The following is a 25993-nucleotide window of genomic DNA, read 5'->3' as shown; positions in this document are numbered from 1 at the left end:
GCCCAGTTAATTTTTTTTTTTTTTTTTGAGACGGAGTCTTGTTCTGTCGCCCAGACTGGAGTGCAGTGGCGTGATCTTGGCTCACTGCAAGCTCCGCCTCCCGGGTTCACGCCATTCTCCTGCCTCAGCCTCTCGAGTAGCTGGGACTACAAGTGCCCGCCACCACGCCCAGCTAATTTTTTGTATTTTTAGTAGAGGCAGGGTTTCACTGTGTTAGTGAGGATGGTCTCGATCTGCTGACCTCATGATCCGCCCGCCTTGGCCTCCCACAGTTCTGGGATTACAGGTGTAAGCCACTGCACCTGGTCGACGCCCAGCTAATTTTTCTATTTTTAGTAGAGACGGAGTTTCACCATGTTGGCCAGGATGGTCTTGATCTCTTGACCTCATGATCCACCTGCCTCGGTCTCCCAAAGTGCTGGGGTTACAGGTATGAGCCACCGCGCCTGGCCTATTTTTTCTTTTTATCACATATCACTTTGTAACTATAAAAGTCCTTTTCCAAAGATGGCCTCAACAATATCTCCCATCCCACATGCTCTTTAGCAATGTGACCCTGCCATCCCCTATCAAGAGCTGATCCTAATCCCCTTCTTTTTGGATTTGGGACTTGCTTTGGTGACTAGAACATGAGGAACGTGATGTTGCCTGACTTCTGAGGTTCCAGCATAAGATGCCTTGTGGTTCTAACTTGGCCACTTGAAATACCCAGATCCCAGATGTGGAGCCAGAAGCAGCCAGGGCACATGAAGGAATAGGTGGATGAGAACCCAAGTCACCCGGTTCACAGCCTCAGTGAGTTCCCAGTCAACAGCCAGCACCAACTGCAGCCCTGTGCAGGAGCCTCTTGAATGTGTTGGACCAGCTGGGCTCCAGATGATGGCAGCCCCAGCCTCTGTTACATGGAGCAGAAGAGCTGCCCAGCTGAGCCCAATCAGCCCACAGAATGAGAGATAATATAAAGGTTGTTTATATATTTATATATATATACAAACAATTTTTTTTTTTTTTTTTGAGATGGAGTCTCATTCTGTCACCCAGGCTGCAGTACAATGGCATGATCTTGGCTCACTGCAACCTCTGCATTCTGGTTTCAAGTGATTCTCCTGCCTCAGCCTCCCAAGGAGCTGGGATTACAGGAGCCCACCACCACGCCTGGCTAATTTTTGTATTTTTAGTAGAAACGGGGTTTCACCATGCTGGCCAGGCTGGTCTCGAACTCCTGACCTCGTGATCTGCCCACCTCGGCCTCCCAAAGTACTGGGATTACAGGCATAAGCCACCATGCCTGGCATTTTTATGTCTTAAGATCATTTGTTACCCAGCAATAAATTGCTGAAACACATCCATATAATCCACTACTGTTATTATATTTTTCTTTATTGTCTGTCTTTCAGATTGTAAGCATCAGGGAGTAGGTGTTAGTCTCTTTTCATTAAATGATCACCAGGCCTAGAAAAATGCCTGGCACAGAAGCACTTACTAAATATTTGTTAAATGGATGAATAAACGCTGTGACCAGAATTCCTTAATACTGGGTCCAAGACTGGAAAGGGGCAGTTACTGGTTTGGTTTTGGTGCTTGTTTAGTCAGCTTGTGCTGCCATAACAAAATACCACCGATGGATTGGTTAAACAACAGACATTTGTTTCTCACAATTCTGGACCCTGGAAGTCTGAGGTTAGGGAACCAGCAGTTTCAGTTCCTGGTGAGGGCCCTCTTCCCGCCTGGCAGTCAGCTGCCTTCTTGCCATATCCTTAGGTGGTGAAGAGATTGGGAGCTCCAGTCTCTTCCTCTTCTTAAAAGGACACACTAATCCCATCATAGGGGCCCCAATCTCTCAACCTCTTCTGAATCTAATCACCTCCCAAGATGCCAGCAGTCTCAAGGAGTTTACTGTCACGGTGGGAGCAAAGATGCTAGAGCAGGTTGTAAAATTAGGTGTCATCCCAGTCAGTGAGGAGAGGACAGGAGTAATTCAGGGAAGGGGACCTGGATAGAGCTCACTCAGAGGATATGACAGGTCTCAGAACTCTATGGATAAATTCAAGTCTGGACAAAAATCAGTAATATTATTCTGACTAAATTCCTTTCAGTCTTCCTGAGGGATGGGCAGGCTCATTCCAGAACAAAGAAGATGCCTGGGGTGAAGAAGACTAGTCCCCAAGGGCACTGGCCCAGGACACCTAGGTTCTACTGGTCACCAATGCCCACCCAGATCTCTCCTGGGTGGAGCCTTCGTCCAAGCCTCTCACAGCCCTTGCCTGCATTCCCGCGGTGCTCACCGTGGATAACAGGGCCACAGCCAGCCTCAGAGCCAGACTGTTAAGTGAAACCACTGACCCTTGCTGAATAAACTTGCGGTTGAGATAAACTTCACATTTCAGCCTCATTAAAAAGAGTAATGGTAAATCCCAATGGCCTGCAAATCTATAAACAGTGGCTCAATTGATTAGCCAGAACATTTAGGACTGATAATGATACAGGAAAAAAGGCATTTTGGAGGTGAGAAGCAGAGGAGCCTGGAAACTGTTTCCATTGTTTGTGAAAGTCATCTGAGACTATGAATGAAAATACCCATCATCCCCTGACCCAGGAATCCAAGGTGAAAAATCTCTTTTTTTTTTTTTTTTTTTTGACACAGGGTCTCACTTTGTGGCCCAGGCTGGAGGGCAGTTGTAGATCAATCATGGCTCATTGCAGCCTTGACCTCCCCAGGCTCAGATGATCCTCCCACTTCAGCCTCCGGAGGAGCTGGGACTACAGGCATGAGCCACCCCACCTGGCTAATTTTTTGTATTTCTGGTGGAGAAAGGGCTTCACCATTTTGCCCAGGCTGGTCTTGAACTCCTGGGCTCAAATGATATGCCTGCCTCACCCTCCCAAAGTTCTAAGATTACAGGTGAGTCACCACACCCGGCCAACTGCCTTTATTTCTGTAAGAGATATTTCCCGGCCGGGAGCGGTGGCTCACACCTGTAATCCCAGGACTTTGGGAGGCCGAGGCGGGTGGATCACCTGAAGTCAGGAGCTTGAGACCAGCCTGGCCAACATGGTGAAACCCTGTCCCTACTAAAAATACAAAAATTAACTGAGCATGGTGGTGTGCACCTGTAATCCCAGTTACTCAGGAGGCTGAGGCAGGAGAATCCCTTGAACCAGGGAGGCGGAGGTTGCAGTGAGCCAAGATTGCGCCACTGCACTCCAGCCTGGGTAGCAGAGCGAGACTCGGTCTCAAAATAATAATAATAAATAATAATAATAATAATAAATAAATAAAGGTCACAAAGGTAGTGAGAGGCAGTGGGAGATGGACCCGGTCACAAAGGTAGTGAGAGGCAGTGGGAGATGGACCCGGTCACAAAGGTAGTGACAGGCAGAAGGAGATGGACCCAGCTCTCCTGACACCAGTTCCCAAACCCTTCCCTCCACAGTGTCTACCCCCACCTGCAGGACTTCCTCTGGGTGCCATCTCCAGTGAACTCTCATTCAGCTTACCCCCCAAAAACTTTTAATACTTCAAAATAACGATAATAATAGCAAATAACAGGCCAGGCACAGTGGCTCAGACCTGTAATCCCAGCACTTTAGGAGGCTGAGATGGAAGGATTGCTTGAGGTCAGAAGTTCAAGACCAGTCTGGTCAACATAAGGAGATCTCCATCTCTATTTAAAAATAAATAAACTGGGGCCGGGTGTGGTGGCTCACACCTGTAATCCCAACACTTTGGGAGGCCGAGGCAGGCAGATCACAAGGTCGGGAGTTCGAGACCAGCCTGGCCAACATGGTGAAACCCCGTTGCTACTAAAAATACAAAAAAATTAGCCAGGCGTGGTGGCACGCGCCTGTAGTCCCAGCTACTCAAGAGGCTGAGGCAAGAGAATCGCTTGAACTTGGGAGGTGGAGGTTGCAGTGAGTGAGGCAAGATTTGCGCCACTGCACTCCAGTCTGGGAGACAGAGCAAGACTCCGTCTCTAAATAAGTAAATAAATTGGCAGAGCCCAGTGCCTCACGCCTGTAATCCCAGCACTTTGGGAGCCCGAGGTGGGCGGATGACCTGACATCAGAAGTTCCAGACCAGCCTGAACAACATGGCGAAACACCATCTCTGCTAAAAATATAAAAGTTAGCCGGGCGTGGGCTGAAATCACCAACCTCAGGAGGCTGAGGCAGGGAGAACTGCTTGAACCCGAGAGGCGAAGGTTGCAGTGAGCCCAGATGGCGCCACGGCACTCCCAGTCTGTTGAAGAGGCGAGGCTGTCTCCGAAATGGCCACGTAAGTTTGGTGGGCACTTTGAGGTGTAGGCACAAATAAAGCCAACCCCACCCTTTTCTGGGTTTAGGGGAAGCCGAGATCGTCTTCGGCTCTGGGTGAGGTGCTTCCCGTGGTCCAAGCCTGGTGCCTCCCCTCAAGCCTCCCGAGGTCTTGCCCAAGCCCTCCCCTCCCTCCACCCTTTCTGCTCCGCCCATCAACTACGTTTCTTCCTCAGCACTCATGGCAGATTCCTGGACTCACGAGCACAGAGTGACTTCCTCCTTGCAGACTTTAGCCGCCACTGCTGGGTCCGAAGAAACGGCAGTGCGGTCATTTACGCAAACCAGGGCGGGCTGCGCTCTCGGCGCCCGCAAGTGTTTGAATTGCGGCAGGAGTTCACTTTCGCGGAACTGGGATCGCGATGCCCGGGTAAGGAAGAAGTGTTTTGCTGATACAGAAACGGAATAACGGCGCTGCCTTGCGGGCTGGGAGGGCGGAGCTGCTGACTTCTGGTCTGCGGGTGCTCACCTGCCGCTGACGTGAAATACAGACCCGCGGGGCAGAAATTTGGAGACCAGGCGGGCGCGATCTGGAATCTGACAAGCTTGCGACAGCACCGCGGTACGGTTTAAGGGCCGGTGAGTAGGAAATGCCTCGGCCCTCCACAGGCCGCTACGGATTAGGATCCGCAAAAGCTTCCGCTGCTGCGTCACCCCAGAGAGCTTTGCGCCGTTTTGTGAGGCCGCCTCAGGCGATTTCTGGTGACGGGCTCCGCCGCTTAGAAAAGAAACACAACCGAGGCCGAAAAAGCCCCCATGGTCCTACCCTTTCAGTGAGGATCTAATTTATAACCCGGTAGCCGTTACATGGAATGGCTGACAGCCGGCGCTTGATGGGTCACACCTGCTCAATCCTTTGGGATGCCATGGCGGGCGGATCGATTGAGGTCAGGAGTTCGAGACAAGCTTGGCAGCCAACACCGGTGAACCGCCTCCAAAATACAAAAAGCCAGCCTGGCGTGGTGGTAGGCAACTGTATTCCCAATACTCTGCCGTGGGCGCGAGAATCGCTTGAACCCGGGAGGCCGGAGGTTGCAGTGGTCTCGCCACTACACTCCAGCCTGGCCAACAGCGAGATTCCGTCTCAAAAAAAAATCTGGGTGAGCGTTCACTGAAATGATACAAGATCAACGGGGCCCCAGAGCGCTGCGGCTTTCAGAGTGCGGTGACGTGCCACCTCGCGTCCTTCCTCCTATACCCAGGCGGACGCAGTCACCTGTGTTGGCCTCGAGGTTGGAATACACTGGGCATCAAATGCAGAGTGGAGAGAAAGGAGGGGAAGGCTGGGAGGACATTGTTGAAGAAAGGCAGAAAGAGCCGGCGCGCTATGGTTCATACCTGTAAAACCCAGACTGGGAGGATTTAGTAATAAAAGACTAGCATTTTTGATGTTGCAGTGAGCCATCACACCACTGCACTCCAGTTTGGGCAACAGAGACCCTGCGTTTATACTTGCACTGCATTTCTGTAGTGGCAAGTTTACTTTATTTTAGGGTAAAATATCTATTGTGAGATTTTAAAAGCATTTAAAATGTTAATTAAAAGCTAATGCTTTTCAACTTATCCTGAAGAAATTCCTGTTGATGGCCTTTAGAAGAAGGAGGAAAGGAGCTCTTCCTCCACAAGGCCCTATCCATCCTTGGGTTTTAGGCATTGGCGAGTAATCTAAAGGCAACACTGAGAATACGATCAATGTACAGATTACTGATTGTCATATAAAATTAATCTCACCACACCTGAGAAATGGGATGGATTGTCTCATTTTCACAGTTTGGGCATCTCATTCAGAGATATGAACACCTGCCATAGATTGCAAATGTAGGTCTTTGGAGCTTAAAGGGAGCACACAGCCTCCTGTGAAGCTCCCCTATGCATGCGTCACACCCACAGAGGCTCTACAACATCAGGAAGAGCACCCAGGGTCAAGCAGAGCCAGAGGCAGAGAGTTCACCTCCAGGTCATCCACATCCAGAGTGCAGAGAAGGAGCCGGTGAGAGCCCATTCACTACCTAGGCTGTGGGTGACAGGTGGGGAAGAGTCAGCCAATGGCTGGGTCCTAGTACTCCTGGGTATCCAGCCTTATTTATCCTCTCTGAAGACCACAAGGCCCTGCATATCAAAACTGTACATTTCTTGTGGAGCAGTCTTCTCTTTTGAAATGTAAACACTACTTCCCTAACCTTAAAGCCAGCCATTGTCACTCCTAGTGACACCTCCATTGGATAAGCTCCTGACTCCCACTGAAATGGGCCTCAGAGTTGCAGCTGAGCACTGGGAGCCATGGCAGGAAGTCATCGTGGGTTTGCATCTGGCCGATGTGGATGGTAGTCCTGAAAGGTAGTGTGTGACTAGGTGGGCTCTGGAGGGCAGGGATGTGCCTGGTGAGAGGAGAACAAGACAGATAGGAAGGTTCCAAAAGCAAAGTTCAGGGTGCCCTGTCTGTGCCCAGCACCAGGATTTAGAAAATCTTTTTCCAGCCACTTTTGGCCTGCTTTCATTCCACTTTCCTGTCCTGTAGGCCATTGCAGGATGGGTTCTCGTTAGTGTAATCAAATACCTACTGAAATTCCAGGCATTGTGTTGAAGGAGCTGGGGCTGAGGTGGGAAGACCAAACCCCCTTGCCTCAAGGGTTTGTCCCAGTCTTGCTCAGGCAGAGATCAGTAAAACTGTTTTCTTACTGATGGTTGCTTGGGGCATTAATACACATACTTTGCAAACTCTACCGTGAAGACATATCTCATTTCGATCCACAGAACGTTCAGAGACAATATTTCAAGCTATGTTTTGAGGTATAGTAGGAGCCCAGCAGGCAGGTGGGACAAAGGAAACATTGCTGTGAGAATCCAGGATGTGAATTTCTTTCCCTGGGCCAGGCCAGAATCAGACTCAGCTGACTACAGGGGCAGTTAACTTCCTGGCAAGAAAGGGTGTCCCACATCTGACTATTCAAAATCTGGCTTCTGCACTCAATGTTGAGACTTAAGACAGAGACAGAAAAAGAGGAAGGCCACGGTTGAAAAGCAGAATTCAGAAGGGGGTAGGGGGAGGTCAGAGCTGCAGTTTCTGATGATATAGTATGTGTGGGCAAGGCCAGGGAGTAGCATTTCTTTTTTTGTTTGTTTTTGGTTTTGTTTTTGAGATTAAGTCTCGCTGTTGTCCCCCAGGCTGGAGTGCAATAACGCAATCTCGGCTCACTGCAACCTCCACCTCCTGGGTTCAGCGTGCTCCTGCCTCAGCCTCCCAAGTAGCTGGGATTACAGGCTTGCCACCCGCATGTAACTTTTGTGTATTTTTAGTAGAGTGATTGTTTCACCATGTTGGCCAGGCTGGTCTCAAATTCCTGACCTCAGGTGATCCGCCCGCCTCGGGCTCCCAAAGTGCTGGGATTACAGGCATGAGCCACTGGCCTGGCTGAGAACTGCATTTCTAACAAGTTTCCAGGTGATGCCAGTGCTGTTTTTGTCCCAGAACTACATTTTGAGAACTCCCACTGACCTAAGGCAACCTGGTTTGATCTCTAATACCAGAAGAGGACTGGGAGGCACTATGAGGCAGAGGACCCTCAGGATCTCCTTGGCATTAGATCCAAATACAAGGTGAGCCTGGTATGACAACTATTAGCAGCTCACAGGATGGAATGGGCTAAGAATGAGAATCTTTTGGTGGCTCAAGCCTTAATCCCAGCCACTTCAGGAGGCTGAGGTGGGAGAATGGCAGGCCAGCAGGGTGGTGGAGGTTACAGTGAGCAGAAATCAGGCCACCAACACTCCAGCCTGGGCAAAAGAGTGACACTCTGTTTCAAAAAAATAAAATAAAAAGGCCGGGCGTGGTGGCTCATGCCTGTAATCCCAGCACTTTGGGAGACGAAGGCTGATGAATCACTTGAGGCCAGGAGTTCCAGACCACCTTGGCCAACATGGTAAAACCCATCACAATCTAAAAACTGAGTGGAGGCACGGTGGCAGGCACAGTCCCAGCTACTCTGGGGCAATCGCTTAGTGCAGAGGCGGAGGTGAGTCAAGATCGCACCACTGCACTCCAGCCAGGGCAACAGAGTGAGACTCTGTCTCCAAAAACAAAACAAAACAAAACAAAATAAAAACGAATGAGAATCTTGAAAAGTTGGCAAATGGCTTCAATTACGTGTCCCCCCGAATTACAAGTGTTTTTCAAAATATCACATCCTTGAGCCAGAGGGCATCCTGAGCTCACTAAAGCCACAACTGTCGTATTAGACCATTAGAATCCCATGTAAAGGTCAGGCGTGGTGGCTGACACCTGCAATCACAGCACTTTGGGAGGCCGAGGAGGGTGGATCATCTGAGGTCAGGAGTTTGAGACCAGCCTGGCCAACATGGTGAAACCCCATCTCTACTAAAAATTAGCTGGGTGTGGTGGCATGTGCCAATAATCTCAGCTACTGGGGAGGCTGAGGCAGGAGAATCCCTTGAACCTGGGAGGCAGAGGCTGCAGTGAGCAGAGATTGCATCATTGCACTCCAGCCTGGGCAACAAGAGCAAAACTCCATCTGGGAAAAAAAAAAAAAAGAATCCCTTGTAAAGGTTGGGCTTTGGCTGGGAGCAGTGGCTCACGCCTGTAATGCCAGAAATTTGGGAGGTCCAGGGTGGACCAAGGTGGATCACTTGAGGTCAGTTCAAGACCAGCCTGGTCAACATGGTGCAACCCCATATCTACTAGAAATACAAAAATTAGCTGGGCATCGTGGCAAGCAACTGTAGTCCCAGCTACTCAGGAAGCTGAGGCAGGATAATCGCTTAAGCCCTTAAGGCAGAGGTTGCAGGTGAGCTGAGATCGCACCACTGCACTCCAGCCTGGGCAACAGAGCAAGACTGCATCTCAAAAAAAAAAAAAAAGATTGATATAATTTTTAGACAACTTTTGTTTTCTCTTAATGAAGGTAAGAGAATTCTATGAGGGTGAGGTTTTTTTCCTTAAGTTTTCACTATGAGGTTTTTTTGTTTTGTTTTTTTCTCCTTGGAATTACTTTTTATTTTATGTTTTCACTTGGTTCAAAATTCAAAGGTTCAAAAGGTTAAAAGTCTCTGTCTTGGTCAGGTGTGGTGGCTTAGGCCTGTAATCCCAGCACTTTGGGAGGCCGAGGCATGTGGATTACAAGGTCAGGAGTTCGAGACCAGCCTGGCCAACGAATACAAAAATTAGCCAGGCATGGTGGCAGGCACCTATAATCCCAGCTACGCCAGAGGCTGAGGGAGGAGAATCGCTTGACCCTGGGAGGTGGAAGTTGCAGTGAGCTGAGATCGCACCATTGCGCTCCAGCCTGGGCAATAGAGAGAGACTCTGTCTCAAAAAAATAAAATAGGGTCGGGGAAAAAGGGAGGGAGAGCATTAGGACAAATACCTAATGCATGTGGGGCTTAAAACCTAGATGGCAGGTTGATAGGTGTAGCAAATCACCATGGCACATGTATACCTATGTAACAAACCTGCACATTCTGCACATGTATCCTGGGACTTAAAGTAAAAATAACAATAATAAAGAAAATAAATAATTAAATAAAAATATTTTAATATTAATCATAAAAAGTAGCCAGGTGCGGTTGCTCACACCTGTAATCCCAGCACTTTGGGAGACTGAGATGGGCAGATTACCTGAGGTCAGGAGTTTGAGACCAGCCTGGCCCACATGGAGAAACCCTGTCTCTGCTAAAAACACAAAATTAGCCAAGGGTGGTGGTGGGGGCTTGTAATCCCAGCTACTCAGGAGGCTGAGGCAGGAGAATCACTTGAACCAGGGAGGCGGAGGTTGCAGTGAGCCGAGATTGCACCATTGCACTTCAGCCTGGGCAACAAGAGCAAAATTCCATCCCAAAAATAATAATAATAATAATAAGTAAGATAATTGGGCCAGGCGTAGTGGCTCACACCTGTAATCTCAGCACTTTAGGAAGCCAAGGTGGGAGGATCACCTGAGGTCAGGAGTTCAAGACCAGCCTGGCCAACATGGTGCAACCTCATCTTTACTAAAAATACAAAAAATTGGCCGGGTGTGGTGACTCACGCCTGTATTGCCAGTATTTTGGGAGACCGATCCTGGCTAGACTACGAGTAAAACTCCATCTCTACTAAAAATATAAAAAATTAGCCAGGCGTAGTGGCATGTGCCTGTAGTCCCAGCTCCTGGGGAGTCTGAGGCAGGAGAATCACTTGAACCTTAGAGGTGGAGGTTGCAGTGAGCCGAAATCGCACCACTGCAGTCTAGCCTGGGCGACAGAGCAAAACTGTCTCAAAAAAAAAAAATTAGCAGGGCATGGTGGCGCACCCCTGTAATCGCACCTACACAGGAAGCTGAGGCAGGAGAATCACTTGAACTCAGGAGGTGAAGGGTGCAGTGAGCCAAGTCAAGCCTGGGCAACCGAGTGAGATTCTGTCTCAGGAAAAAAAAAGAGAGAGAGCAATAATTAGAGGCAAGATAATGTATGAAGACATCTGTCACAACATTGTAAAGGCAAAAATGAAACAAGCAAACATTCAAATTCATTAATAAGGGGCTGGTTAAGTAAATTAGAACACAATGGATTTCTCAGTTTATGTATCTTCTTTACTTTCTTTTCTTTTTTTTTTTTTTTTTTTTTTTGATAGAGACAGGGCCTCGGTCTCTTGCCCAGACTGGAGTGCAGTGGCACGATCATAGCTCACTGCTCAAGGGATTCTCCCGACTCAGCCTCCCCAGTAGCTGGGACTACAGGCACGCACCACCACGCCTGGTGCCTGCCACCACACCCAGCCAAATCATTTTTCTTTTAAGCTTCAGGACACTCTCTGGACCCCTAATCTACTCCCTTTCAATCTATCAAATACTATCTATAGAATACTGAAGTTCATGGCCAGGCGTGGTGGCTCACGCCTGTAATCCCAACACTTTGGGAGGCCAAGGTGGGTGGATCATGAGGTCAGGAGTTCGAGACTAGCCTGGCCAAGATGGTGAAACCCCGTTTCTACTGAAAATACAAAAATTAGCCAGGCATGGTGGCAGGCGCCTGTAATCCCAGATGCTCGGGAGGCTGAGGCAGAAGAATTGCAGGAGGCGGAGGTTGCAGTGAGCCGAAATCACACCACTGAACTCTAGCCTGGGCAACAGAGCAAGACTCTGTCTCAAAAAAAAAAAAAAAAAAAACCCGAAGTTCCAAAGGAGGGTAAGCAGGCTGCACAAACAACTTTCGCAGAGTGGATACATAATCAGTGACTTGAAACACCTGCTGGGCACTCAAACTAGGACAAAGGAAAGAGAAACAGAATGAGTATATGCTACAAAAACTAGAGATAAGTAAGATTCCTTACTCATATCCTTATCTCCAGTTTTTGGCACATAAGGGGCACTCAGTTTATTGTTAAGTGAATAAGAGCTGCTGTGGAGAAAGGTAAATAAATGGTGGAAAGAATTACAAGGTGATTAACAAATCTGTACACTAAACCCCGTGACAGGCAATTTACCTCTGCCTGTATACCCCTGAACTTAATATAAAAGTTTTTGGCCAGAGGCCGAGGGGCTCACGCCTGTAATCCCAGCACTCTGGGAGGCCGAGGGGATCACCTGAGGTCTGAGATTTGAGATCAGCAGGCTGGGAGCAGTGGCTCATGCCTGTAATCCCAGCACTTTGGAAGGCCAAGGCGGGTGGATCACAAGAGGTCAGGAGATTGAAACCATCCTGGCTAATACAGTGGAAACCTATCTACTAAAATATAATAATTAGAGGCGAGGCTGGCGGTGGCCAAGCCTGTAATCAGCACTTTGGGGCCCGGGGCCGAGTGGGATCCGCAGGTCAGGAGATCAAGACCATCCTGGCGAACCTGCAGTGAAACCCGTCTCTACTAAAAAGCCAGAAGCTGTTCTGTAGTCCCAATACTCGCTGAGGCAGGAGAATAGGCGTGAACCTGGGAGGCAGAGCTTGCAGTGAGCTGAGATCTGGCCACTGCACTCCAGCCCTGGGTGACAGAGACTCCCGTCTCAAAATAATAGTAATAATTAGCGAGGCGTTGTGGTGGGCGCCTGTAGTCCCAGCTACTTGGGAGAGGCTGAGGCAAAGAATGGCATGAACCGGGGGCGGAGCTTGCAGTGAGCCGATATCCCACCACCACTGCACCTCCAGCCTGTGACAGGTGAGACTCAAGTCTCAAACAAAAAAAAAAAAAAAAATAAGAGAAAAGAAGTTTGAGATCAGCCGCGCCAACATGGTGAAATCCCCATCTCTACTAAAAATACAAAAAATTAGCCAGGCATGGTGATGCCTGCCTGCAGTCCCAGCAACTTGTGAGGCTGAGGCAGGAGAATCACTTGAACCCGGCAGGCAGAGGTTGCAGTGAGCCGAGATCTCACTCCAGCCTAGGTGACACAGTGAGACTCGGTCTCAAAAAAAAATAAATAACATCAGTAAGAAGCTCACTCCCTAACCCAAAAACCCTCCTCAAATATTCACAATTGTCTACTCTCATCTACCTTGCACCCCATACTCTCCTTCTCCCCACAGGCTGAAAGAATGGTGGGGAAGAGAGGAAGAAGAGATTGCCTTAAGGCCTTCTCCCTCTTCTAGGGTCTCTACCTTTCCAGTATTTTCTTTTAAAACCTTTTTGCTTTTTTTTAGACATTGTCTTGCTCTGTCACCTGTAATACCAGTTACTTGGGAGGCTGAGGCAGGAGAATCAGCTTAGTGGGAAGTGGAGGTTGCGGTAATACAGAATCCCTTTCCTGCATTCCAGCCTGGGCGACAGAGAAATAAAATAAAATAAAATAAAATAAAATAAAATAAAATAAAATAAATAAATAAATAAATAAATAAAATAAATTTTAAAAATGGGCAGGAAGATGTCTGAACACTTACAAAGCACTTAATACAGCTGACCAAGGAGAGACACCTTAAACCTCAAATTCTCCTTTTTTTTTTTGAGTCGGAGTCTCACTCTGTCGCCAGGCTGGAGTGCAGTGGCTCTGGCTATATCTGCTCACTGCAAGTTCCGCCTCCCGGGTTCAAGAGATTCTCCTGCCTCAGCCTCTCGAGTAGCTGGGATTACAGGTGGGCGCCGGGGTTTCGCCATGTTGTCCAGGCTGGTCTCCTACTCCTGACCTCAGGTGATCCAGCCAGCCGGCCGCTGGGAGTGCTGGGATTACAGAAGCGTGAGCCGCAGGATTGATCAAACCCCAAATTCTTAAGTATAGGTGAGCCCAATCACTCCTCCCACTGCTGAGGAGAGGCGGCTTTAGTTGAACTTGGATTTAGCAATGGGATTCAGAAAAAGGTAAAGTCCATACCTCCTTTAGCTCCGGTCCAATGGGAGCCTCGGTATGTTCAGCTGGGAGCTGGGCCGGACTACGCTGGCTGGGAGTACAGGCTGGGAGCATCGCCTCGTGATATCCACGGGACTAGTGGCAGGGGACCTGGACCTGAGCGAGAAGTACCAACCCCGGCCGCCCGCCCTCTTGCACCCCTCGTCCTACTGCTGTCCTTGCTGGTGACGGTTCATTCCGGAAGTCAAGCCAGTGAGTGCGGGACTCTGCTCCGCCCTCCATACCTGCTAAGTGTTCCCCTCCCTGATAACGTCTGACCCCTGCAGCCTGGCAGCGAGAGTCCAGCCCTCCGGGGAGACTGAGGCCGGGTGCCACCACCACCACTGGAGGCCTGGCCAGTGCCTTCTACCTTGTAGTGTTGAGTGCATTAGGAGGGACAATTATGTAGCACCTCTCCCCTTCCCCAGAGCCATAACCTTCCCCAAACTGTGGCCTTTATGGGAGGCCCTTGGGGCAGCTTTTGGGCCAGGGGAGGGTCTGGGAAGATGGGCTTTGTAAAGTCAGGCTTAGCGGGTAGGTAGGGCTTCCTCTGAAACTGGTTGTCTGTGGTAAGTAATTGTCATATGCTAAAAAGCGGAAGATTAAACACTTGGCTGTAGGAAGTCCCTTATGCCCATAATCCCTAGGACTTTGGAGGCCCGGTGAGGATTGCCCAGAGTGCAGGAGTTGGAGACCAGCCTGGGAACATAATATCAACCTAAGAAAATACAAAAAAAATTAGCCAGGCGTGGTGGTGCACGCCTGTAGTCCCAGTTACTCTGGAGGCTGAGGTGGGAGGATCATTTGAGCCTGGGAGGCAGAGGTTGCAGTGGGCCTCATGATTGTGCCACTGCACTTCAACGTGGGTGACAGAGTGAGACCCTGTCTCAAAAAAAGAAGAGAAAAGAGAAAAGGAGCCAATGATAGCAGCTGTGTTTGTTAAAAATATACATATATACACATCGTGTGTGTGTGTGTATATATATATATATTGGAGGCGAGTCAATTCTGTCGCCAGGCTGGGCGTTCTGTGGCACAATCTGTCACACAGCCTCAGCCTCCGGGTTCTACTTGATTCTCCTGTCTCGAAAACTACCACCAGGTGGCTGGGATTACAGGCATGCACCACCACGCCCAGCTAAGTTTTGTATTTTTTTAGTAGAGATGGGGTTTCGCCTCGTCGCGGTTTTTAACCTGGACTTAAAAATACATTTTAACGTGGCCGGGCGTGGTGGCTCACGCCTGTACTAGACTTTGGGAGGCCGAAGCTGGAGGATCATGAGGTTAGAAGATCGAGACCATCCTGGCTAACACGGTGAAACCCGGTCTCTACTAAAAATACAAAAAATTAGCCGGGCGTGGTGGCAGGCGCCTGTAGTCCCAGCTACTCGGGAGGCTGCGGTAGGAGAACGGTGTGAACCCGGCAGGCGGAGCTTGCAGTGAGCCAAGATTGCACCACTGCACTGTAGCCTGGGCAGCAGAGTGAGACTCCGTCTCAAAACAGACAAACAACAAAATATATATATGTATTTTAACGTAACTACCAGGTGTGTTTTTTGGTATGACCTCTAATCCTCTGAGATTGGTAACTTTCTCATATATGAAGATCGTGAGGCCCAAAGAGTGAAAACCTTGTCCAAGGTAGTATGTCTTAAAAGAATCATCTGAGGTGCTTGTTAAAAGTAGATTATTGGCCAGGCATGGTCACTCACGCCTATAATCCCAACACTTTTAGGAGGCCGAGGAGGGCAGATTACCTGAGGTGGGGTATTCGAGACCAGCCTGACCAATGTGGAGAAACCCCGTCTCTACTAAAAATACAAAAAAATTAGCTGGGCGTGGTGATACATGCCTGTAATACCAGCTACTCAGGAGGCTGAGGCAGGAGAATCACTTGAACCCGGGAGGCAGAGGTTGCAGTGAGCTGAGATCGTGCCATTGCACTACAGCCTGGGTAACAAGACCGAAACTCCCTCTCAAAAAAACCAAACCAAACCAAACAAACAAACAAAAAATCAGATTCTTGGCCGGGCCTGGTCGCTCACGCCTGTAATCCCAGCACTTTGGGAGGCTGAAGCAGGCGGATCACCTGAGGTCAGGAATTCCAGACCAGCCTGGCCAACATGGTGAAACCCTGACTCTACTAAAAATACAAAAATCAGCCGGATGTGGTGGTGCGCACCTGTAATCCCAGCACTTTCAGGGGCCGAGGCGGGCAGATCACCAGGTCAGGAGATCCAGACCATCCTGGCTAACACTGTGAAACCCTGTCTGTACTAAAAATACAAAAAATTTGCCAGGCCGTAATGTCTGCGCCTCTGGTGCCTTCGGGAGGCTAAGGTAGGAGAATCGCTTGAACCCTGGAGGCAGAGGTTGCAGTGAGCGAGATCCCACCCCGTACTCAGCCTGGGTGACAGAGCGTGACTCTGTCTCAAAAAAAAAAAAAATACAGATTCTTGAATGGACGAGGTGGCTCACGCCTGTAATCCTAGCACTTTGGGAGGCCGAGGCGGGCAGAACACTTGAAGTCAGGAGTTTGAAACCAGCGTGGCCAACATGGTGAAACCCCATCTCCCATCTCTACTAAAAATCGAAACAATTATCTGGGTGCGGTGGCCGGTGCCTGTAATCTCAAGTACTTAGGAGGCTAAGGCATGAGAATGGCTTGAACCCAGGAGAAGGAAGTTGCAGTGAGCCGAGATGGCACCACTGCACTCCAGTCTGGGCAATAGAGCAAGACTCTGTCTCAAAAAAAAAAAAGACCAGTATAGTGGCTCCATGCATAATCCCAGCACTTTGTGGCAGGCCCGGCCCGAGGCAAATCATGAGCTCAAGAGATCAAAGGCATCCTGGCCAACATGGTGAAACCCCATCTCTACCAAATATACAAATATTAGCTGGGGGTAGTAGTGCATGTCTGTAATCCTAGCTACTTGGGAGGCTGAGGCAGGGGAATCGCTTGAACCTAGGAGGCAGAGGTTGCAGTGAGCCGAGATTACCCCACTGCACTCCAGCCTGGTGACAGAGCCAGACTCCGTCTCTTGAGCTGGGTATGGTAGAACGTCCCTGCAGTTCCAGCTACTCAAGAGGCTGAGGTGGGAAGATCACTTGATCCCAGGAGTTCCAGGCTGCAGTGAGCTATGATTGTGCCTCTGCATTCCAGCATGGGCAACATAGCAAGCAAGACCCCATCTTTTGTTTTGTTCTGTTTTTGAAATGGAATTTCACTCTGTCTCCCAGGCTAGAGTCACAGCAACCTCTGCCTGCCAGGTTCAAGTGATTCTCCTGCCTCAGCCTCCCAAATAGCTGAGATTACAGGCACACACCACCACGCCCAGCTAATGTTTGTATTTTATTTATTTATTTTTTTGAGACGGAGTTTCAGTCTTGTCTCCCAGGTTGGAGTGCAATGGCGCAATCTCAGCTCACTACCACCTCGCCTCCCGGGTTCAATCCAGTTAATTTTTGTGTTTTTTTGTTTTTTTTCTTCAAGACGGAATCTCACTCTGTTGCCCAGGCTGGAGTTCAGTATCCTGATCTCGGCTCCTGCCACCTCCTCCTCTCAAGTTTAAGTGATTCTCCTGCATCAGCCTCCTGAGTAGCTGGGATTAAGTGCGATGCCATCACGCCTGGCTAAATTTTGTATCCTTAGTAGAGACGAGATTTACTGTGTTGTCCAGACTGGTCTGGAACTCGACCTCGTGATCCACTCGCCTTGGCCTCCCAAAGTGCTGAGATTATAGGTGTGACCACTATTGACCAAGACTGACCCCACGAAAAACAAATATAGGACTGGTCCGCGTTGAAAAACCATGCCTGTTAATTCCAGCACTTTGGGAGGCCGAGGAGGGTGGATCACCTGAGGTCAAGAGTTCAAGACCAGCCTGGCCAACATTGCGAAACCCCATCTCTACTAAAAATACAACAAGTAGCCAGGTGTGGTGGCACGTGCCTGTAATCCCAGCTACTCGGGAGGCTGAGGCAGGAGAATCACTTGAACCTGGGAAGTGGAGGTTGCAGTGAGCTGAGATCATGCCATTGCACTCCAACCTGGCGACAGAACGAGACTCTGTCTCAAAAAAAAAAAAAAAAAAGGCTGGGCACAGTGGCTCACACCTGTAATTCCAGCACTTTTGGGAGGCTGAAGTGGGTGGATTGCCTGAACCCAGGAGTTTGAGACCAGCCTGGACAATATGGCAAAACCCCACTCTACAAAAAATATAAAAATTAATTGGGTGTGGTAGCACATGCCTACTGAGGTGGGTGGATCACCTGAGGTCAGGAGTTCGAGACCAGTCTGACCAACATGGAGAAACCCCCTCTCTACTAAAAATACAAAATTAGCTGGGTGTGGTGGCGCATGCCTGTAATCCCAGCTACTTTGCAGGAAGGAGCGCTGAGGCAGGAGAGCCGGCTTGAACCAGGGGACAGAGGTTTTGGTGAGCCAAGATTACGCCATTGCACTCCAGCCTGGGCAACGAGAGCAAAACTCTGTCTCAAAAAAAAAAATTAGGCAGGCAGATCACCTGAGGTCAGGAGTCAGGAGTTCGAGACCAGCCTGGCCAACATGGTGAAACCTGCCTCTACTAAAAATACAAAATTACTCCAGCCTGAGTGACAGACCAAGACTCTGTCTAAATACATACATACATACATACATACATAAATAATTTTGGACCCAACCCTTCTGAGTCAGGCTCTTAAGGGAAAAGGCCTGAGAAACAACCCAGGTGATTCTCAGGCTCCTGGGAGCTTGGAGAGCACTGCACTGTACCCTTTTACCTCTGTGAGGAGCTGGTTTTCAGGACTTTCCTGCTGAATAGAGGGAATAACCAAGGGATCAAGGGAGTTAGAGGAATCAGCTCTGAACAGGAAAAGAGATGGCCCCCAAGAGGGAAGCACAGCCATAGACAAGTGGTAGGGTGAGTGTCAGGGTTAGCCCACCACCTCTGAGTGAAAGTCAGAGCCATCTCTGAAATAAAGGAGTAGAGCAGCGTGGTAGATGGTTTGAGGCCAGGGTAAGGGTTTAATGAAAGGGATTAAGTGGTGTTTGGAGAAGGGAAGGATGGGTCTTCCCTCCAGTGGACCATCTCAGGAAGGCACTGGGAGGTGGAACTGCAGGAGGAGTACAGAAGTGCTCCAACCTTCCTGTTCCAAGTGGGTCAGGTGAAGGCAGGGTGTGATGAGGGTGGAGACAGCAGCTTTCAAGCGTCCTTGTTTAGCTTGCTAAGGAGCTTGGAAACTATCCTGAGGACAAAAGGGGAATCCTTAGAGGAGGAGCAGAGAGGTATGCGGTCTGATATGTATTTCTGGATAGATCATTCTGATTATATCAAGGAGGACAGATTTTAGATGCTTAAGACTGGAGGGAGAGAGACCAGTTAGAAAGACTCTGGCTATAATCCAAGCAAACTATACTATGGGCTGGTTTGGTGGAGGTAGAGGAATGTCCAGATTCAAGAAACAGGAAGTTAAAAATCAGCAGGGCTTGGTGACTGTTTGAAGTAGGGGGTGTGAAGGGAGTCAGCAGTCTAGGATAAACACCAGATATGCCGACTGTTTGGGAATATCCAATTCTGTTGTAGAAGACAGGAAAACAAACAGGCTGGAGGGGACTCAAAAGAAGTGTTGCACATAGATAACTAAATTAGTCATCTGTAGATAGTACAACATATTCGTGTGTACAGAGATTGAAAGGGACAGAAGGACTGAGTAGGCACTAAATATTCACAGTACCCTAAATACGTGAGACGTGAGGCACTCAGGATTCATGAAGTCTCAATGTGATGGGTATGCACACTGCATGACCCACAGTTCAGCTGGTGTGATCATTCCACCCAACTTGCACCCTCTCCCGTGTGTTGACCCAACCCAGCACTTGGCTCCTGCTTCTCAGAATGTGTTTACATTTATTGAATAAACCATGTTATTTGAGTATTTAAATTTGGTCCATGAGCCTTTTTGTTCCATGACCTCTCAGATTGCTACATGCTGTTGTACCAGGAGGCTACATTGAGGTAGTTGCCCACACCTCAACCCAGTTCTGGCTTGAGTAAGCAGGCAGGTGAGAGGATGATGCCACCCAGCAGGGGTATAGGATGAGAGGCAGGTTGTTCCATGGCCAGGGCCAAGAGGAAATACTCAGTTTTGGATGTGTCAGATTTGAGGCCATATGGAACCTTAGGTGCAGATGACCAACAGGTAGTTAGTTAGTTGGATATACCGATGTGAAGAGCAGGGATGTAGAGATTTGGGAGTCATTACTATTTAAAACAATGAGTCTAGATGAGGCCCTGCAGGGAGACAAGAGGTTCCCTTCCCATTGTTCAGTCCACATTCCCCTTACCCACTCCTTTGGTGCTCTAAAAAATAGTCACACAGCCTCACCACATAGGCACCCTGTGCAGTGTCTCCCAGGCCAGACTCCTGTTGGAAAATAACCCTTTCCCATTATTCTCTTTTCCTCAGCAACCCACTCTCTGCACTACAACTTCATTGCTCTTTCCCAGTCCTGCCCTGGGCAAGCCCCTTATGAAGTCTCAGGCCATCTGGATGACCACCCTTTCTTATGGTGCTGCAAGGAGGGCAGGGGGCAGAGCCCCGCACATCCTGGGCTCAGGCCAGGGACCTAAGAGCTTGGGAGAAGCTAGTTCTCAGACTGAAGGCCAGAGCCCAGCACCTTGTCACCATCCTGAGGAGTATCATGGCACACAACAACCAGAGCCAAGGTGATTAGGCATGGGGACTCAGGAGGAGGCAGGAAAGAGAGAAGAGCTCAATATAGGTCTGAAGATCGCCCAGCTGCATTCATTATTGTTTAGCTAAAGATGCATTAGCTCTGCATTAGGGCACTGTGCTAGGCACTCAGATACCACCCTGCTTCACTGAGATCCTGATGCTATCTCCTCCGCCTGGGGGTATCCCGGCAGACCTTGTTTTATGTACCCAGTGGTGCCAAAGGGACTGGTGCAGGTCATCGCCGAGAGTAGGTTGATATGAGGTCTTGCCACGACCGAGGTGAGCCACTCTACAAGAAATAACCCACAGGCACTGGGCACGGTAGTTCACACCTGTAATCCCAGCACTTTGGGAGGCTGAGGCTGGCAGATCACAAGGTCAGGAGATCGAGACCATCCTGGCTAACACAGTGGAACCCCATTCTACTAAAAATACAAAAAATTAGCTGGGTGTGGCGGTGTGCACCTATAGTCCCAGCTGTTGGGGAGGCTGAGACAGGATAATGGCATGAACCCAGAGTCAGAGCTTGCAGTGAGCCGAGATAGCACCACTGCACTCCAGGCTGAGCGACAGAGCAAGACTCTGTCTCAAATAAATAAATAAACCACTGTCTTTAAGCTCTCAAGCCTTCCCTTCAGGTGAAAATAGTCTTTTTTTTTTTTTTTTTGTCTTATTGCCCAGGCTGGAGTGCAATGGCATGATCTCGGCCCACTGCAAACTTCACCTCCCAGGTTCAAGCGATTCCCCTGCCTCAGCCTCCCAAGTAGCTGGGATTACAGGTGCACACCAACATGCCTGGCTAATTTTTGTATTTTTAGTAAAGATGGGGTTTCACCATGTTGGCCAGGCTGGCCTCAAACTCCTGACCTCGTGATCTGCCCGCCTGGGCCTCCCAAAGTGCTGGGATTACAGGTGTGAGCCACCGCACCTGGCCAGGTGAAAAAATCTTATCCATCTTTCTCAAATCCAGGAAATGGGAAAAACTGGCCTTTTTCTGACATTCACCTCCTGCCACCACCAGTAGTTAATAAGAACCCTGGTGACCTGAGCAAAATATATTTCTTTTTTTTTTTTTTTTTTTGAGACGGAGTTTCACTCTCGTTGCCCAAGCTGGAGTGCAATGGCACGATCTCGGCTCACCGCAACCTCTGCCTCCCAGGTTCAAGCAATTCTCCTGCCTCAGCCTCCGTAGTAGCTGGGATTATAGGCATGTGCCACCACGCCCGGCTAATTTTGTATCTTTAATAGAGACGGGGTTTCTCCATGTTGGTCAGGCTGGTCTCGAACTCCCGACCTCAGGTGATCCACCCACCTCGGCCTCCCAAAGTGCTGGGATTACAGGCGTGAGCCACTGCGCCCGGTGAGCAAAATATATTTCTAACCAATATCATTTTTTTTTCATCGAGCAAACATTTAAGCCTAGTAAGTGCTGTTCATTTTGCTGTTAACAATAATACACCTTACAATAGCAGCTACTAGTTCTTGATTTCTTATTGTTAGGTCCTACATTAACACTGGCAAGGATTATCTCATGAAATTCTTACTTGTGTGGTAGAGACTATGCTTATGTCCAGTTGCCAAATGAAGAAAGCAAGGCCTGGAGAGATTCTGTTACATTTGCCATGGGCATATGGCCAGTAGCTGGCATGTAGATCAGGGATTTAAACACAGTGCTGTCTGTGCTGGGCCTTCAGGAGGGCGGGTGGGTATGTGTGGCTGAACAGGGCATGCTGGGTACATGGGAGGGAGCCGCTTGCTGCAGGGGAGGGAGGGTGGATGCAGCGTGACTTCAGTGGGCATGTGGATGACAGAGAAGATATGTCTTGGGGAATGAGTGAGGGTTTATCAGAGAAGGGAATTTCAGGCATTTTGGGAGGAGGTAGGAGTGGAGGTGGAGAGAGCCACCGTTTTGCCCTCTTGTAACTTTGGAGTTCTGGGGTTTTGACTTTTCAGAGTCACACACCCTCCAGACCACAGTGGCCTGTGAGTTGTTGAGGAACCAGAGCAGCTGGGGACACTGGCACTACAACTATGACGGCCAGGACTTCCTTCTTAGCACACTTGAGTCTTTCAACTCCAGCAAAGGCCAGCCAGAACCAAGCAGAGCTGCAGAAGGGGAGAAGGGAGGGAAACAATCCTTCCTGACCTAGAGCTGCATCTACCCTCTCTGGAAATACCTGAAAGCTGGGGTGGGACCTCAGCCCACCGTAGGTAGTTGATAGTTGTGGACTGGTCAGTGCGGGGAAGGTGGAGGAGCTGAGGGCACTGTGGGAGGGATGGAGTGCAGGCCCCTCAGCCAGCCTTCAAAACTCCAATACCCATGTCCTAAATGAACACAGCTCTGTTGCTGACCGTCCTAGCCACTCTGCTTGCCTTTCCTCTCCCGTGCTTGGTCAGCCCTTTTCCCACTTGGTGTTCAAGTTCTGACCCACGACTGAGCACCCAAGGGCTCTCAGGGTAGGGCATCACCTACAGTCACCATGGAACACAGTGGAATGGTGCCTGAAGTCCTGGTGTGGAGGATGTGTGGCAGCTTGATAAGACCAGAGGCAGCCAGTTTGTCTAGGAGGTCTTTGCCACCACTTTTCCCTGTCCCACTACTCCCCTTGGTGCATGGGACTCTCTGCAAAGCCCCTGGAGAGGAGCCATCCCAACATGCTAGGCCCTTGACTTCTATCCTCCAGTATCCAGCTAACTTAGCTGAGGGATGGGCTGCCCCAGCCCCCGAGTCCCTGGAACCCTAAGCCACTTACCCCCTGGGGCATGGCACTGCTCAGAGTCAGCAGTCCGCTGTGATCCCTTTGACGTGAGCATGGGTTCTCCTGTCTGGTGACGCACCGGGCTGATGCTGAGTCTTTGTGTAACCTCAGATGAGCAACTGGGGTTTGGAGGCATGTAGCAAAGGTAGGGAGCCCGGCTGGTCTCACAGAGACCCACATACTTTCTTGCCTTTCAGAGCCTCCCCACATGAAGCACCCCCCAGTCTGGATCTTCTGTGGGCTTCTGGCTTTCGCAGTGGTTGTTGTGAGAGCTGCAGGTGCCTTCCTCTGGAAGAAGTGGAGAAAGGGCAGGACAGCAGGTATGCTCAGACTATCAGAGCTGGAAGCAACCTTAAGCATCACTGGACATCAGTCTCTCTGGGAGGCTGGGGCTTGAGAAAAGAAATTTCAAGAAGAGCAGCCTAGGGAATATGAAGAGAGGCGAGTGGGTTAGGGTTCCTGTTTCCTCTCTAGCTGACTTATGTTGCCTTCTCCCAATATACGTATACATTCTCTCCATCTCTCTCTTTGTCTCTCTCTCTCCCTCTCCTTCCTCCCCGATCTTACCCGTGAGAAGTTTTACCTCCTGAAGTATGTTTCTTTCTTCTTTTTTTTTTTTTTTTGAGATGGAGTTTCGCTGTTGTTGCCCAGGCTGGAGTGCAATGATGCGATTTCGGCTCACTGCAACCTCCGCCTCCCGGTTCAAGCAATTCTTCTGCCTCAACCTTCCAAGTAGCTGGGATTACAGGTGCCCACCATCACACCAGGCTAATTTTTGTATTTTTAGTAGAGATGGGGTTTCAGCATGTTGGCCAGCCTGGTCTCGGGCTTCCTGACCTTGTGATCCGCCCGCCTCGGCCTCCCAAAGTGCTGGGATTACAGGCATGAGCCACCGTGCCCAGGTATGTTTCTCATAAACACCCAAGCAATGAAAACCAAATCAAAACTGGGCTCTCAAACTCCTCCTATCTCTCTCTCTTTTTTTTACTTTTCTTTTTTTTTTTTTTGAGATAGAGTCTCATCCTATTGCCCAGGCAGTGCAGTTGCTGAGTGCAGTGGCTCGATCTCAGCTCACTATAACCTCTGCTGCCCAGGTTAAAGCGATTCTTGTATCTCAGCCTCCTGAGTAGCGGGATTACAGTCATGCACCACCACATGCAAAACAAACAAACAAACAAAGCCACCATTTTTTTTCTTGCTTAGTAGAGACAGGGTTTTCACCATGTTGGCTAAGACAGTCTCGGGCTTGCTGACCTGAAGTGATCCGCCCACCTCAGCCTCCCAAAGTGCTAGGATTATAGGCATGAGCCACTGCTCCTGGCTTCCTCCTATATCTCTTGATCAAACTTCAAACCTTCCAGAATTCCCCAGGAAGGCTGCTTGGAGGTAGGTGGCGGGGTACGGGGAGGCCTGTGCCAACTTCTCATTGAACACCACTTCCAGCTTTCCTACCCCCATTTCTCTTCACAGGTGTGCTGAGAGAAGTCTACATTCCCATGTCAAGTAAGTGGGGTGGGTAGATGGGAGGGCATATGAGAGTGGGGCAGCAATTTTATGTCTGAGTTGGAAGGAAATTTAGAGTTCATTTAGTCCAAATCCTCTTTACTAGGTGAGGAAACCACAGGAGGGGGGGGAGGTGCCATTAGCCAGGGGAGTCAGAGCCAGAACTTAGAACCTGGTCCACCTCCTAGTTTGTTCCTAACCAATCCTCCCCACTCCTCTTGCTCTCACCTCTGACTCCCTATAGGCTACAACTAGAGTTGACTCCTCTATTTGAGGTAAGAGTGTCTGGATTTGGGATAAGGTGACCTCAGTTTGCAGGTCTCATGGTGGAGATCAGAGGTTCCATTGTTGAGAAGAGGGGACTTGGTCCACAGTGAGCAAAGGAATCTGTCTAAATTACTATTAAGAGAGATCATCTCCCACGGTGGGCCAGGCCTGAACCCTCAGCCCTCCATTTCTTCCCTTTCTTTTGCCTTCAGATTGACAGGCCTAAGAAGTCAAAATAAGTAGTTTCCTAGACCTGGTCGAGAGCAAGTCTCCATTGGTCCCAACTGAGTTTTTCAGCTGTTTTTTCAACCAAACAGCACCCCATCTTCCAAAGTGAGGAGGAGGAGCTGGGCTGACGCTTGTAAAGGCTATGTCTCCTCTCCCCATCCAGCCATGCCAGCCGCCACACCTGGTGGGGAGAGGTGGGCCTCACCTGGGTCCCCTGGCAGTGCTCTGTGAAGAGTCTTGACATTGTACTGTCATAATAAAGGTGTATGTGAAGTTATCTTTTTATGGTGACTTTCTAAGACCCAGGGAATCATGGGACCAGTTCTGATGACTCAGCCTGGTTTCCAGTCTCCTCCAGAGCCCTACGGTGGTCCCCAGCACTGGTCCGGGCCTGGGAGAGCTGACCTTGGCTGAAGTGAAGCCACCTACCCTTCAGGCATAACAGGACGGTGAGACGGAAGGAAAGCATGCCTCAACCTCCCATCAACCCTGAGCACCCCAGGAGGGGGCTGGCTAGAACTCTAGGCATGCAGGAGGCCCTGACCTGGCTCATATCCAGCCACAAGGCAGCCAGGGACCCAGGCACCAACCCCTTGTCTGCATCCCTCTCGGGAATGGGCCTCTTGCCCAAGCCAGAAATACACCACCCACAGTACAAACTGTAATCTAAAACAAGAGGGTGGTGTTGAGTGGGGAAATTGTGGAAGGTGTTTTAGGAACCACTAGGAAAATGGGCAGCAGGGACTCTCTGGACTGGCTGGGAGAGCGCTTTTGGGGAACCTGTAGGATGGCAAGCTGAGAAACACTGGTGTGGAGATTCCAGCCAAATCCCAGGCCTGCCCCTCCCCCTCCTCTGGGAGGCCGTCTTCTTGGCAGACAGCA

At 49.6% G+C, this 25993-nt stretch overlaps 1 protein-coding gene across 7 annotated transcripts; it reads left to right on the top strand.

Annotated features, from left to right (window-relative positions):
* Positions 1–13614: 13614 nt before the first annotated feature.
* On the top strand, positions 13615–25386 carry LOC108585414. 7 transcript variants are annotated; one of them, XM_031667651.1, is made up of 5 exons: positions 18193–20344; positions 23311–23433; positions 24584–24616; positions 24861–24891; positions 25096–25386. In XM_031667651.1, the coding sequence occupies exons 1-5, from the start codon at positions 20148–20150 to the stop codon at positions 25120–25122; spliced, it is 411 nt and encodes a 136-aa protein (XP_031523511.1). In that variant the 5' UTR covers positions 18193–20147; the 3' UTR covers positions 25123–25386. The 7 variants fall into 7 exon arrangements, 2 of the variants coding, with proteins under 2 accessions (XP_031523511.1, XP_031523512.1); XR_004184543.1 differs by lacking the exon at positions 18193–20344 and adding an exon at positions 13615–13829 and having other exon boundaries at positions 24861–25386; XR_004184541.1 differs by having other exon boundaries at positions 22308–23433; positions 24861–25386.
* Positions 25387–25993: the final 607 nt, after the last annotated feature.

This window comes from Papio anubis, chromosome 6, assembly GCF_008728515.1.
Source record: "Papio anubis isolate 15944 chromosome 6, Panubis1.0, whole genome shotgun sequence".
Classification (NCBI taxonomy): Eukaryota; Metazoa; Chordata; class Mammalia; order Primates; family Cercopithecidae; genus Papio; species Papio anubis.
This window is presented reverse-complemented; position numbering and strand designations above follow the sequence as displayed.